Source organism: Aquila chrysaetos, chromosome 17, assembly GCF_900496995.4.
Source record: "Aquila chrysaetos chrysaetos chromosome 17, bAquChr1.4, whole genome shotgun sequence".
Taxonomy (NCBI): Eukaryota; Metazoa; Chordata; class Aves; order Accipitriformes; family Accipitridae; genus Aquila; species Aquila chrysaetos.
Window position 1 is genome coordinate 11122220 of NC_044020.1, and position 14347 is coordinate 11136566.

General features: G+C 40.5%; 1 protein-coding gene across 6 annotated transcripts in view; it reads right to left on the reverse strand.

Annotated features, from left to right (window-relative positions):
• Positions 1 to 14347, reverse strand: part of BICD1 (BICD cargo adaptor 1) — a 184471-nt gene that overhangs the window by 51515 nt on the left and 118609 nt on the right. For all 6 annotated transcript variants that reach the window (XM_030040983.2, XM_030040986.2, XM_030040985.2 and 3 more), the window contains exon 3: positions 3405 to 3557. In XM_030040983.2, coding sequence (XP_029896843.1) covers positions 3405 to 3557 — 153 coding nt within the window. The remainder of the gene's footprint in view (positions 1 to 3404; positions 3558 to 14347) is intronic.

The following is a 14347-nucleotide window of genomic DNA, read 5'->3' on the forward strand; positions in this document are numbered from 1 at the left end:
AGTGGAGCTCGCTCTGTTAAATACTCCACTGCTCACTTTTTCAGCATGTGAGAATCAAGAAATATAACACCTTCTTCTGAGTAGCTTATGAGGATAAATAACATATTTCACAGAAAGAAGGCTGTTTAGTAGCAGATGTCCTTGTAACCATAGATTTGTTATGAATTACCATAAGCAATGTTGGTATATCATGGTATGTATAGATCTCAGGTTAATATAGTCCGATTTATTAATTGCAAGTGTTCTGAAGATGACTTCATATCTAAATTCTTACCAGATGTAAAGTCACTCGGGCATAGACACTCTCGAGTATCTTGGTGTCTTAGTAGTTTTCAAAAATATGGATGGTAGAAGAGCCTCAACTCTCTTCTCTGCGTCAAACAAGACTCTCCATTATTCAAGAAGCATTTAATTTAAAAAATCAAACAGCAAACTATTCATACAATCAGTTTAAACTCTAAGATGCCCCAAATTGTTAGAGATTTTTAAACTACCAGAAAAATGTAGTAACCAGCTCATTCAGCCACGCGGTCCAGAACTGCATGTAGGGATGCCATTCTGGAGCACTCGGCAACCTGTTGCTCCGACAGCGTTGTCTGAAGTGTGTCCCAGTGACCTAGTGCAGCCTTGCCAGGCTTGGAGGGACTTGCTGGTCTTTCTCCTTCTCAGAGGGCAGGCTTCCCACCCTACACCAAGGTGCAGTATTTTATCGAAGTATTTATAGGCATTGTGGGCTGAGGAAAACAACAGCTGCTTCTCTCTTCCTTAAAGGCAGCTCCCGCTGCCTTTACGCAGTCCTCTCTATTGCCCCTAACAAGAAGCAAAGCCTAGGAAAACCCAATCTAGCTCAAAACCACTTGCTCGGCAATATCTAGATGGTGCAGCAGATCCCCACTGCAGAATGCCTTCCCTTTCTGGCCCTCCTCATCTTCCTTTTCACTGTTGGAAAATCCCACAGCAATGAAAAGGAAGAGCTTTGTAAAGATCCATGTCCATGCTTGATGAACTCTTCTGGTAAAAATGGTCACGCTTTGATTTTTTAATTTAATTTTCATCATGTTACTCATCTACCTTTTCATTTCTAAATGCAAAAAAATCCCCGTATCAGGTGAAATAATTTAATAGCTTGGTGAAAGAGAAAAAGAAATACTGAATTTTCACACTTCCATAAAAAAAAACTTTTTGCAGTTGAGGCTTTTATAACTCAAATACATTACTATCTGCACTTTTAAAGCACTGTCTAGAATACTTTTTTATTTGACATATATAGATATTTAAACAAAATGTAACAAGGTTCTGGTGAAAATAGAAATATCCACCATTCCTACTGGAATAGAATATTTATCAACCTGTCAAAAGTCTTGTATTCATAAACATTTGGAAAGGCAAACTTAAAAACTGAAGCACTAATCTTCAAACCCAGAAAATGGAAACATATCAAACAACAAAGAAAGTTCCAAAGTCATACTGGGATTCTTAAACAGAAAAGGAAAATCCATTATATTTTCAAATCTACATTTAGGAACTTGAACTCTTTTCTGGCTGGAGGGACAGGTCCATCTGAAAAATTATGAAATCCAATCAAGTAGCTATGTTTATAACTTCAGGACATAAAAAGAAAAAAACCAACCCTTTTTCAATTTTAGATCCATATGAAAACCAAAGGTCTACGTTGTCTATATGGTAACTATCTCATAGATTCTTGCTTACAAAAGCTACAAAAAAACCCCAACCCAGATAATGACAGTTTAGCACTAAGACTTGTAACATATGGGTTTGTAAATTAAAAGCATTAAAGTATAAAATGGTCTTGAAATTTTACCTTGTAGATCAAAGTTATTGTAGGAATCACAAGTCAATGGATAAGTGATGCAAAATGTCTCATTTCTAAAGCCATTCAAAATGTGGCAATGCTTTTTCTCTCCACAGACTGCTGGCATTTGGTTTCATTAAGAATGAAATATTATGACAAATATAAACACTTGCAAACATATTTTCTTCTGGGGGAAACTAGGACAGTCCATAAAGGGGTCTTTAATTTCCTGATAGTGTGAAAATGCCTCCTATGAGGTTGGTGAGGAAAAAAATCTGTGCCTCAAAGGGATAATTTGCTGCCTTGGTAAATAACTCTGACACAAGGATGATCTGCTATAAATTCAGTTTCAGGAATGTGAAAGTCTAGGTATCTTCATAAATAAGGAAACCATGTACTCATTTCTACTATCTGCGTATTCCCTGCAGCCCAGCTCCTTTGTTTTAAATGTTTCAATTGCATTTGTGCTAGAGCAGTAAAATAGCAGTAAAAGATAGCTGAAATAGTACTGCATACTCCTGCAGGAATAAGGCAGCTTTGTTACCAGGCTGCCATTAGAAACTGTGACAAGTCTTGGCTATTTGATAAAAGCCCCAACTGAAGCAGGCAGTAGGTTAGGACGTAAAGCAGGGGCTGCAACACAGTGCTGTTACCATCTGCTAGCAGTTAAGGAAATGGGGTCCTGGAGCGCAACCTTACGCTGGGCTGGACAGTGTCTAAAAGCCAGAAAGCGTTACATCGTCCAACCTGGATACTTAACTATTGATCATGGCAAGTCAACTCTTCTGACATGAGAACAAATCTCTCTGGTTCAATTTAAAGGGCAACTGTGTTCTTGACTGCTTCCTCAGCAGTATATATATCCCGCAGCAAAGGAAGCTGTGCTTTTGTAAGGGGGAGAGAACAGACCCCACGACCGCTTGCATCTGGAAGCAATGGGGCTGTTGTTTATGTTGGTTCCTCGGGGTGCATTCAGCACTGCAGTGACAATTACAGTGTGCTGGTTTGTCATCAGCTGCAATAGGAGGAACACAACAGACAAACTAGGAACATATGACATCCCTTCACCTACTTTTGAAGCTTGCTAAACGTGCGGGTTAGCATGGCTGAGAAGAGAGCAACACTGGTACAGGAAAACCCAAAGAGCAGAAAAAAAAAAAAAAGGAGAATGAGGAAAAGATTATTTCCCCTTTTATCCACTTCAGAAGAGGAAAGGACGTGCAGGAAACCAACCGAGAGGAAACAGAGGGCTGAACTCTGCCGCTGGGCATTGAGTTCAATGTGCAGGGAGGGAGGAGAGGAAAAGCAGGAAGTGAAAAATGCAGTTCTCTCTATTTTCATAATTCCTCTGCTATTACAAAGTTCTGCAATGAAATACTCCACCAGGATTTTCCTAAAACTGAGGTAAGGGCCTCCCCATGCATCAAAAATGGCCAATAACACTGTTTCAGAATAAGTGTTTAGCAAAAACCCAACTGAAAAAGACATACAGAGAAACTCCTATCAAAGTGGTCTGCGGGATCACATTATGGAAATTGGAGATAAATGGTGTCATTTTTCAGCATAGCGCCTTGAATCTTTCGATGCTTACTTGATTCTGTTTCAGTGTGGACACCAGTTTCTGTAAAGTGATGTTTTCTTCTTCAAGCTCGGTGTAGTCCTGTAGCAGTCTCGCCTCTCGAAACTTGTACTCTCGAATTTCGTCTTTCATTCGTATCCTCTGTAGTTCCACCATTTCGTTATTCTGATGAGAGAAAATGCAAGTACGTTACCATTCATGCACGGCCGCTATAATGATGAACACTACCTTTATAAAAGGCCGAACAAAAAATTAATCCTCAAATAGAAATGATTTAACAGTGCAAATCAAAACAGCATCACCTTTTAATCTGATGCCAAGCCGTAATTTCAGGTGTGTGCTGGCAGTGCAGAAATGACAACATCTGATAAGGAAGCTTGATTAAAACAGTTTCAAGATTAGATGCTTATTGAAACGGAAAATCTGGCAAGGCTTTATCATCTCATTAGTTTTATTGCCCTATGATAACAGTTGGATTTAAATAAAATTATCACCTGTTTTCCACTGAAGGATGCTTTCTATATCCATACACAAAAGCAATGAGTAATGGCATCTGTTCTGGAAAGACATCTGTTACTGAGCAAGGTGCACTCACATGTTCGTATCTGCAGGCATTAGAGAGGCACACAGGTAGGCAGGGGGGACCCGCCGGGCAGACGGCTGTAAAGTGCTCACCAAAAACCTGACAAATGCGTTGCTGTGCTGAGCAGGATTACACCCTGCAAGTCTGAGAACACACAAGGTCACCACTTTTATTTTCCCATTAGCATATACGGTTCCCAGACAGCTTATGAGAGAGGTCATGAGGGATCAGTTTCACGAAAAATTGCTTCCATCAGATTCCAGCTCTGACTGAGTTTGACATCAAGGGTCAGGTTAGTCTGGAAAGACTCTGCTGACATAACCCCGATGTAAAATGCACTACGGGAAGATGGAGTTAACACGCAGCTGGAAGAGAACAGTGACCGACACAGTCAGTAGGAGCAACCTCCCCCTCTACTTTGAAGAGAAGCCTGCATTTTCATGATTAATAGGAATAGGCATAACCAGTCACATCTTCTCCTTGCGTGCAGGAGGAACCCAAGCATTGCCGCACCAGCTGGTGGAGGGAAGCACTACTGCGACTTTAATGATGGGGCAGAGCCCCCTCGCTGCTGGCGTGTCAGAAAGGGTACACCTGGAGAGCAGTAATGGGTTTCTGTAAAAGATTCCCGTGTGGAGGGAGGGCAACCACTGACAGCTACCTGCAAATAGTCAAATGTTTAAGAAATCATTACAGTAGAAATTGTAGTCGGGGAGCTTTAAATAGATCAATCTGTACAACTCACCCTCTGGTACATAAGGGACAAAACCCCATGTTCTGAATTGAGGGTAAACAGAACTTTGCTTAGCACCTAAGGCAAAATAAACAATTCTAAACCCCTGAAAAATAACATTGCAAAACATGAAAGAAAAAAAAAAGTTGATGTAAGAGTTACAGAAGCACTTTTTAAAATGAAGGCTTTTTGTGAAAGAAAAATAAAATCCATCACCTTCCCCCTCCTGACAGCTAATTAAGAAGAAATAAAGACCCTATGTAATTTTTTTAACTGAAGGCACGCCTTTGGTTTAAAAGATCCCCAGTGGCAGAAGAGTCACAGAGCACTAGATAAAAGTAACACTCTGCAAATACTCCTACATCCATCATTGCCTAATAAACTTCTGAGTGAACTGTAAGAATGGCACAGCAGATGATTTCAGGAGGTGAAGGCATTTTATACCTCAGGGCTGCCTTTATACATTTTGTTTCTGTCAGCACATTGTCAGCTGTGGCAGTTATTGACGCTTGCTAGGTGTGGGTATACGTGCGAGTCTGAGGCAGGACGTGGACAACACCAAATGCACGAGTCCGCTGTGTCAAGTATAATTAAGCTACTCGGCAACTCTCCCGGTGTTTGGAGGACGATGAGGCCAGGGAATGAATAGCAACCGGCACACAGTCACACTGCTGCTTGAAAGGAAGGCCTCTCCAAAAAGGGAGGAAGAAAGAAGGTGGCCAGAGATGCAGGACCTGAGCAAAGAATTTTTACTGAATCCTGATATATTATTTCCCTGAAAGAGTACAAGGCACACTACTTTGAAAAAGCCTCTCATATTAACTCTGTAAGGTCAGAGTACTCCTTTGTCTTTCCTATTACTGCAAACAGCAAAAGAAAACGTGAGCTGTCATCTTGCTGGAGCGCACCATGATTTCTTTAAGAAGACAGAAACCACATTTCTTCACCACTTGTAACTGCTCCTTCTCCCATGTAATCTTGGAGGCATAAACAGAAGCATTTATAGCACTTCTCCTCCTCCTCCTCTTACACACACAGAAGCTCTCTCTGCAGAGCAACCTCTACTCCTCATTACTCATGGCACTTGGTCAAGGAAGCAGCAGTACGGGAAGGGAAGACTCGCCAGTCGGAGCATCCCCCCAGCCGTGCCTGCGGCAGCGCTGCCTGCCGCGCTTCCCAGAACCAGGGCCCAGGCCTCCGCTGGAAGCGATCCTACCGCCCTGCCACGGGGGCAAAACAAACTCAGCATGTTAGACAATATGGTATCACCTTCCCAAAGTGACGCAATATGTGCGTTTTGTCACTGCAGGCACCCTGGCATTTTTCTCCATGCTCCCAGATCCCTCCTCTTATTTACAAACATCTGCATGATGCTGGCAAACGTCCAGCTGCAAAGCACTCTAGTGCTTTCGCTGCTTCCTATAAAAGGGGATGCTGCCACGTTACAAGGCAAAAGCCTGGCGTTAATTGAGGTTTATGAGTGAGTAGCCACAGGATGTGCTGGAGGGCTGTTCTGTTTTCCTTCGTATGAGATCTTGACGCGTTTTGTGGAAGTAAACTAATCTTTAACCTATTTAAAAAAATTCATGCTGAGGTTATTCTTTGTTACTGTCACTAAGCAGGATATATTTGTTTCCATCAAATGCTCTGATTAAATACAGTATCTTCTCACAACTCTCTATTGTTTCTTTGAACTATTTTAAATACCTATTTCTTAAACAGATAATGCGCAGTTATAGAGGATAAAACTTGCTGTGTAGGTACAGTGGCAGTAAGAAGCAAACTTTTTATTTGGCCATTGCATCAGTCCTCTTCCGAGGTAACTTGGACTTGTATGAAAACAGTATGAGAGGATTTAAAACACAAGGCAAAAGGAGTCTGTCAGCAGGGCAGTTATCTATATGAGCCACTAGAGGACAACGTAACCCAAATTATTAGTAAAATAATTTGTAATTAAAATTTACTGGTAATCAAGCACTGCACATGAAACTTGCAGGATAGAGCAATAAAGCCAGATGCTTTTACTAGGGCACTGCCTCAGGACTTCATACATTTCCAGAGAGGATTCCCCTATGGACTAACTACTGGATCTGTAAAAACAAAATTAATCCAAGAGGTGGAGCTAATGACACATGAGCAATGTTTTAAAGGCTGTAAATTATTTTCAGTCCCAGTCACCAGCTGAACATGGTGCGACGGTTTTAATGGATTGGTGCCAAAGAAGAAGGAAAAGGCCTTTCTGTGAAACTATAGAAAACAACAGAGTCCTTGTCAGCATTGCATCTAATTATATGTGAGCACTAATTGTGGAAGACGTCAGTCACACAGCATGTCTAATGAACCTACACATAATGGAACAGATGATGAGAAATGAAAAACAGAAGGCTCAGTTGAGATAAAGTCTGTTCAGGTCACCTATCCACTAGTACTTAGACATATTTTCAGACTTGCCGTATATGAAAAGTGAAAGACATCTCTAGGTTTTACAGTGGCAAGGACCGTACCTGTATAGTACAACCGTCACTTCAATTCTTATAGGTCTCTGAGCATCAGTGGACTATAAATATTAAATACTAAACTTTTGTACTTCTTACCAAAATTAAATGCAATATATATGAATATATTATTCATTTTTGATTCAGTGTAGACTTTTAAAATGCTGTATTCCATATGCTACCTACAGAGCATGTTGTATTAATTGTGTATGTAGATACATTGTAATACACAGTGTAATATCAAATAATTGCAAGTGAGAAGCTATTTTAAAATGAAAGAATGGAAACATCTAATGTTGAAAATGATGAGAAAGAACTATGAAAAAATATATGATTCCCTCAGGATCATTTTTATGTCAATCCCCAGTGTTGCCCAAGGAAGCCACTTGTGTCCTATCAATATACCTAAGGAAAGCAAACTGGGCAAGGGACAGTGACCTGAAGTTGGGTATTCTCATCTCCAAGGTGAGAAGTGAGCCCTAGTGGCTCTTGATTTCCTGAACTGTGGACCCTTCTTGGAAATCGGTGGTGTTTTAAGGCTTTCTTCTTAAAGCGAATGCAGTTCCATTAACTATTTTGGTTCTCCCCTATCTTGAAGTACATAAAGGATATTATTTCTGGGTTCTGTCTACTGGATTTTGTCCCAAACAAAAATGGGGAACTGGTATTTGGGCTTTTTCCCTACATTTTTTTCATACAAATTTTCATGAAAAGATTTCAGGTCCTTACTGCAGTAAAACATACTATTTTTCACACTGAAAAACAGCCTTATAATCAGGAATTAATTACCTGCCCCAAACTACCCTGACTAAATCACCACTTATCTGTTGGAATATGAAAGCTGTACCATGATGCTGTGCATAACTCTCTAACTTTCATAATTCATGAGTAAGAGAACAATGGAAAATGTATATACTTCCAATTTAATGGCATTGTATTATAGCTGATGCAGTATAAAATCCTGTTCGATCTGATGACAGTTTTATTGCACTAGCAGTAAATTGAATGTAATAGAAAGTTTATGCTTAGACTAATATCCATGATCTCATGTGTTTGTTGACAAGTCTTACTGTAAATTTGTATGTCATGTTTACTTTACTCTGCAGAGGAAAATAAGAGGTGTATTTTTTATGAAGATAAATAATAGGCATATCACAGAAAATACAGTTTAACTGGGGCTCATATTTAATTACAAACACACTAACTTCGTATGGGGAAGCACCACCAGCACAGCCTTGGCCAAAACCAGGTTTGGGGCTTCCTTCAGGATCATTCCGTCACAAAATTAACCCCACTTATAAATAATTTTGGCTTATTTTTAAATATATTGTTTGTATCTTCTTGGCAACATGCAAGTATAAGTAAATTCATGAGAAATTAATGAGGAAAAAATAACCAAACCCTAAAGTATCTTTGATTCATTACTTTTAGAATACACAGATATACCGTTAGAAACTTTAAAGCCCAATTATATATCCTCTTTAGAAGCCTCTAATGTGAGTTACTAGTACATTCTTTGTTTCCATAAACAATGGAAAATCTAATTCTGCATCATACAAACAGAATTCTTCTCACCAGCAGGATGTAGCAGGACACTAGGACACCACTGGAAAGCTACCCCTCCTCCTTTCTACTGATGGAAGAATCCAGAGAGAAAAATAGTACAAGGTAAAGACCCAGAAAGAGACTTGCCATGCCAGAGAGGAGGCAGCCAGGGAACACTGCAGAAATACCCAGCTTGCCCCAGCAGATCCTGATTTTTAATTCTGAAGGGATAAGGGAAGTTGAGAGAAGAGAGGACAGAAGGGGGAATAGAAGAGCAAGGACCATTTTATTTTATTTACCATCAACTATTTTAAGTCCCCAGAGAAGATCATCTAGAATAGTCTTAAATTTTCCCTCTCTCATATACAGGAATACTCACCTTGAACTGAAAGAACGAAATTTTCCGTGTTTCCAGACATATTAAAAACCATAATGGGTTTTGTGGATGACCTAGTGTGACCTGGTCTGACCCTTTTGCAGAATTTGCAGCCCAATCCTCCTGATTCATAGATGTAGATGTCTAGCTAAGCAGGGACAGATTATCTCTTGCAGAACCATCTTTGCTTCCCTTTCAATACACAGATATCTCTATATCCCAAAATAAATTACTTCAAAGATTGTTTTTCCTCATTGTTAAAAGTCTGCATCCTCCTTTTTAATTTGAATTTATCTGATCTCATCCTTCAAAAAGTTTCACTCAGGTAGCATTATTATTAGAGTTCATGATATTGTATCCGATCTAACCAGCTGTATTGGCATACCACTTTAAGAGCACAAATGCAGCTCCTGTTGTCCAAAACCAGAAACTACTAACTTTTGAAATGATGTACAATTCTGACATTCCTTAGCTTTTGATGTATCATTCATTGTCTCAAAACAAGAAAAAAGCAGACATGTTACTGCGCACGAGATATTTTTGAAAATACATCCGTAGAATAACATAAGTACCTATAATCTTTCTCTTCCATGGATTTACTTACAGAATGACAGCACTATCAAAGACAAGGAAGAAAAAAACCCATATATTTGTTAGCTATAGCACATTGAATAGAAGCCAGATCAAGATAATGTACGTTTCAAGTTCCTTCAGCAGGAACGGCTCTTAAATAAAGCATTTACAATACCTCTAATAATTTCATTATCTGAAATGCTCAATGCATTTAATTGGAATCACTAAATCTAAAGTAGTAAGGTGAATTTCTATCAAGGGCAATTAAATGGCCCATTGATGTAGTTATCACAGTTTGAAACCCATAATATTTAATGTTGTAAATCCTGCTACATATAAATCCCTACAAAATATCTGTTTTATTGACTCTTATATGTAAGTATATATAAAAAGATAGAACTAAGGAATGTTCTGGTTGCTTAGGTATTTAATTTTCCTGCTGAGTATCATGGTCACATAATATTACAATGACTTCTTTATAAACTGATATAAACTACAAATCTCTAATCATACATATTTATCTGAAAAGTAATGTTTTGATTTGACTGCATTTATAGCAATTAATGCGTTGATTATATATCAATTCTATATGATGTATTAATTATAATTAATTAATATTAGCACCCTGTAACAAACACTGCTGTAATATTCCTAATTCCTTCAAAGGCAAAGAAACTTTACCGAACTAAACTATTTTAAAACAGTGTGAGAGGAAATTCAGACTCCAGGGTTATAGCATAGTTCAGTTAATATGATCCTTCTGCATATCTGCAGAATGACATCATACGTTAACATATGATAACTGCAAATAGCAAAATGTCAATTGGCTGGAAAAAGTTTTGCCATGAGAAAGACATTGTGGAGGTCATTTTGTTTAAATTTAAGACTCTGCTACTCATCTGTCTCCTGCAGCTCTAGTAGCATTAAACATTTCTGAGAAGTGGGAGGATTTATTTCTAAATACCATGCTGACTGGGTAAAAGAAAGATGACAACATACCTGTGCCTTGGAGCAGGCTGATAACAACATCTTGCAAATGCAGCACCCTCCACAAAGAGTCTTTCCTCAGTCCATCCAGGCCTATATGTCTCCAGGTACCAATGGACAAAACCACATCTACCCAGGGGCCAGCCGCAGCCTAAAGGCCAATCCCACTCCCGCTTATAGAATCATAGAATCATTTAGGTTGGAAAAGACCCTTAAGATCATTGAGTCCAACCATAAACCTAGCACTGCCACGTCCACCACTAAAGCATGTCCCTAAGCACCACATCTACGTGGCTTTTAAATACCTCCAGGGATGGTCACTCCACCACTTCCCTGGGCAGCCTGTTCCAGTGCTTGATAATCCTTTTGGTGAAGAAATTTTTCCTAATATCCCATCTAAACCTCCCCTGGCAAAACTTGAGGCCATTTCCTCTTCTCCCACCGCTTGTTACTTGGGAAGAGAGACCAGCACCCACCTCGCTACAACCCCCCGTCAGGTAGTTGTAGGGAGCAATAAGGTCTCCCCCCAGCCTCCTTTTCTCCAGGCTAAACAACCCCAGTTCCCTCAGCCGTTCCTCGGAAGACTTGTGCTCTGGACCCTCCACCAGCTTCCCCCATGCCGCGTTGCTGCTGCCATCCACCCAACCCCTTTGCTGTGGGAGCAGGACGGGCTCCCCCGGGACCCCTGCGCCCTGGTCAGGGTGAAGAGCACGGGGCAGAGGGGCACAGCCAGCTGTGGACAGGGCACTACCTCTTAACATCACACTTTAGCTGAATTATTTTGCCACATCTTCATTATTCCCACTGCACTGAATAGTGCCTGAGTACCAAACGCTCAAGACTGCACTCTCTGAAGCAGGGCTGTTGCCCACTCTACATCACTGATTATCCCACAGCTGACTGGGTACTATTATAAAGATACCAAACCCAAATTGCTCTTGCCAGATTAGCTCAAAGAAAAAAAAAAAAAAAAAAAAAAACAAAAAAAAAAAAAACCCAAAAAAAACCGGAGAGGGGATCTAAGGCATTTTGGCCTGAATGGCAATTTTTTTTTTTTTTTTTTAATTACAACCTTTCCTATGAAGGTTGTCTCTTTCTATCCACAATTTAAGAAGCCAACAGCAGTGATTCTACATAACAATGCCTCAAGGCAGGCTTTTTGATGGAGGAGCCACACAGGCCTTTTCAAGCTCATCAAGAAACCAAGAGCTGGTTTTAAAGCCTAACTGATCGCTTGGGAGAGGCATCTGCCAGTTATACGTATCTCTTTGAGAGACCATCTGTCAGGTGCAAAGTGCCAAATTTCCTTCTAGACCCAAAGGGGCACCAGCTAACCAACAAAAGAGAAGTTGTGCTAACGGGGTATGGGGCTGTGATCAGTTTAAGCTCAGCAGCATCACAGCTGCTGCTCCCAGGTCCTGACCCTCCCTTGGGCCAGCGCTAGCTTTCACATCATCAGCCAGATCAGGGGCAGCAAGCCACCCCAGAAAACAAACAAACAAAAAGTTACTTTTAATGGTATTTAAACTCCCTGACACTGCTGACAGCGTGGACACACTGGTGCTAGCAGGAGGTAGGGAATAGCAAGACATGCCATTTCTATTTTTGATATGCTTGCTGCTCAGCAACATCTATATGATCTACTCCACGTACTAGAGGGGGAAACCCAGCCCCATCGATGTAAATTGTAAAATTTATATAGCCTTCAGCAGGACTAAGATTTCACTATATGCACTGAAATGCTGAGGAGCAGGGAGCAGTAAAGTGAAATTCTGAGGATAGGAAAGAAGAAAGAGAAAAGACACCAAAGCACCTAAATAAGAGGGGTGAGCTTGACTATTTTAGGACCCATTATGCTTGGTTGGCATGGAAAAATGTCTCTGTTTATTGACTGCTTGCTTTTGCATTGCTTCCTGCTGTCTAACTTTTGATGTCAGGATGGTTTGAGAGCTCCCTGTAGTAACTCGTCTCTGAGCGTGCCAGGCAGTGACTCCATTCTCCTGATAGCATATGTCCACACATTCTATATGGTATGTCTAAATATTTTTATAGTTTTAATATTTTGTACCAGCCATGGAAACTGGTTTGCTGCTAGATGACTGTAAAAGTGAGATTAGGTAAATAATTATTAGAAATCTTATACTAATGCTATGATTGAAACAATAGACAAAAGTGTAGCCAAGCAATTACCTAGTAGAGGTAGTTACTCATAAGTTTTACAGTTCTTTGCTTTTATGACTGGATGTTCCTGTACATTAGATAAGAATAATATTGAAACTAACCATATGTGACTGAAACCACGTTAAGCTCCAAGATCAAAGAATAAGGATGAAGAATAAAGACTTCAAGGTCAGCAAAGAGAATTTCAAATGGGTCAGTGGTCACAAAAGCAGCCCTTCGACTCAAATGAATTCTTCATTGCGCATGATCAGATGTAGGCAGCACTATGATAACCAGATACAATAATTTTTATGTATATGTATACTAATCTGATTAATATGTAATTAGTTACTCTATATAACCTGCTTGCACTGAGGCTGTGGCATGCACACTAGGTGGAATTATCCCCTGTCATCCAGTGCTGCAGTAAAAATGCCTGCTTTCTAAAACTCCAAAACGAATCTTAGAGAGTATTCCTTTACAGGCCATGAATTTTGGTGTCGCTTCCAGGCATGGAGCTACGCTCCTTGTAAGCTTTCCATTCCCCATGGCAACTGCCTCCCCTCCTTAGGACTCAGAGCTATTTTAATTACAGCTCGCTGCTAGCTCAATCCTACATTCCTTATACTGCTTATATCAGTAATCAAGCCACGCTGTCGAGGGATGCACGTGCCAGGCCAGGGATCTCAGCTCAGCTTCACCATCCTGCACTGCATTACAATACTATCCAAGCTCTGGTTTTTCAATCTGCACGCTGAACCAATCTTTGGTCTTGTAAATACAGGCTAGAAGTTGCAAGACCGATGTCTGTGAGCAAGTGCCTCTGCCTTCTCCTGCTGTGGGAGGACTGTGCTGCAGTGCCATGTTAGAGCTGAGGAAACCGAGAGCATGTCGACACACAGACCCAGGGCTGGGCAGCAGTACTAATAAATCTGGTCCTCAGGACAGTGCAGCTAAATTAGTAGGGGGCTGAGTTCAAATTAATCAGACATGCAATTAATCCCTGTCCTCAGCTCATAAAAGATCATAAAAATAATAGAAAAATGGATCTCAAAGGGGCCCCATGGCAGCAGCTAGTCCATTCGTCTTTCCCAGGATAGGGGTAACCACCCCTATGTCATTCCTGGAACCTACCTAATCTCTTCTTAAACACTTCCAGTGACAGATCCCATCACTTTTCCCAGAAACCTGTTTCCTGACTTCACTTTTGCCTTTGTCAGAAACCTCTTTTGAATGTCTAATCTGAACCCAAGTCTTTCACGCTGCAATTGGAAAACAGTACTTCTTCCAGTCATAAAAGGCCGAAAAATAAATGCACCTATTTCTCTCTGCAGGATTCTTCCATTTACCCACCGTACTCATCTTCAACCACCTTTCTCTCCTCTACAAATAGAAAAGCACCTGAGAAGTGAGGATCCCAGATAGCTCCTGCCACAGAGCAAACGAGAAAAAGGAGACCTCAGTTAACATTCCGCATTCCCTCTAGCACCTGGTTCCTCACAG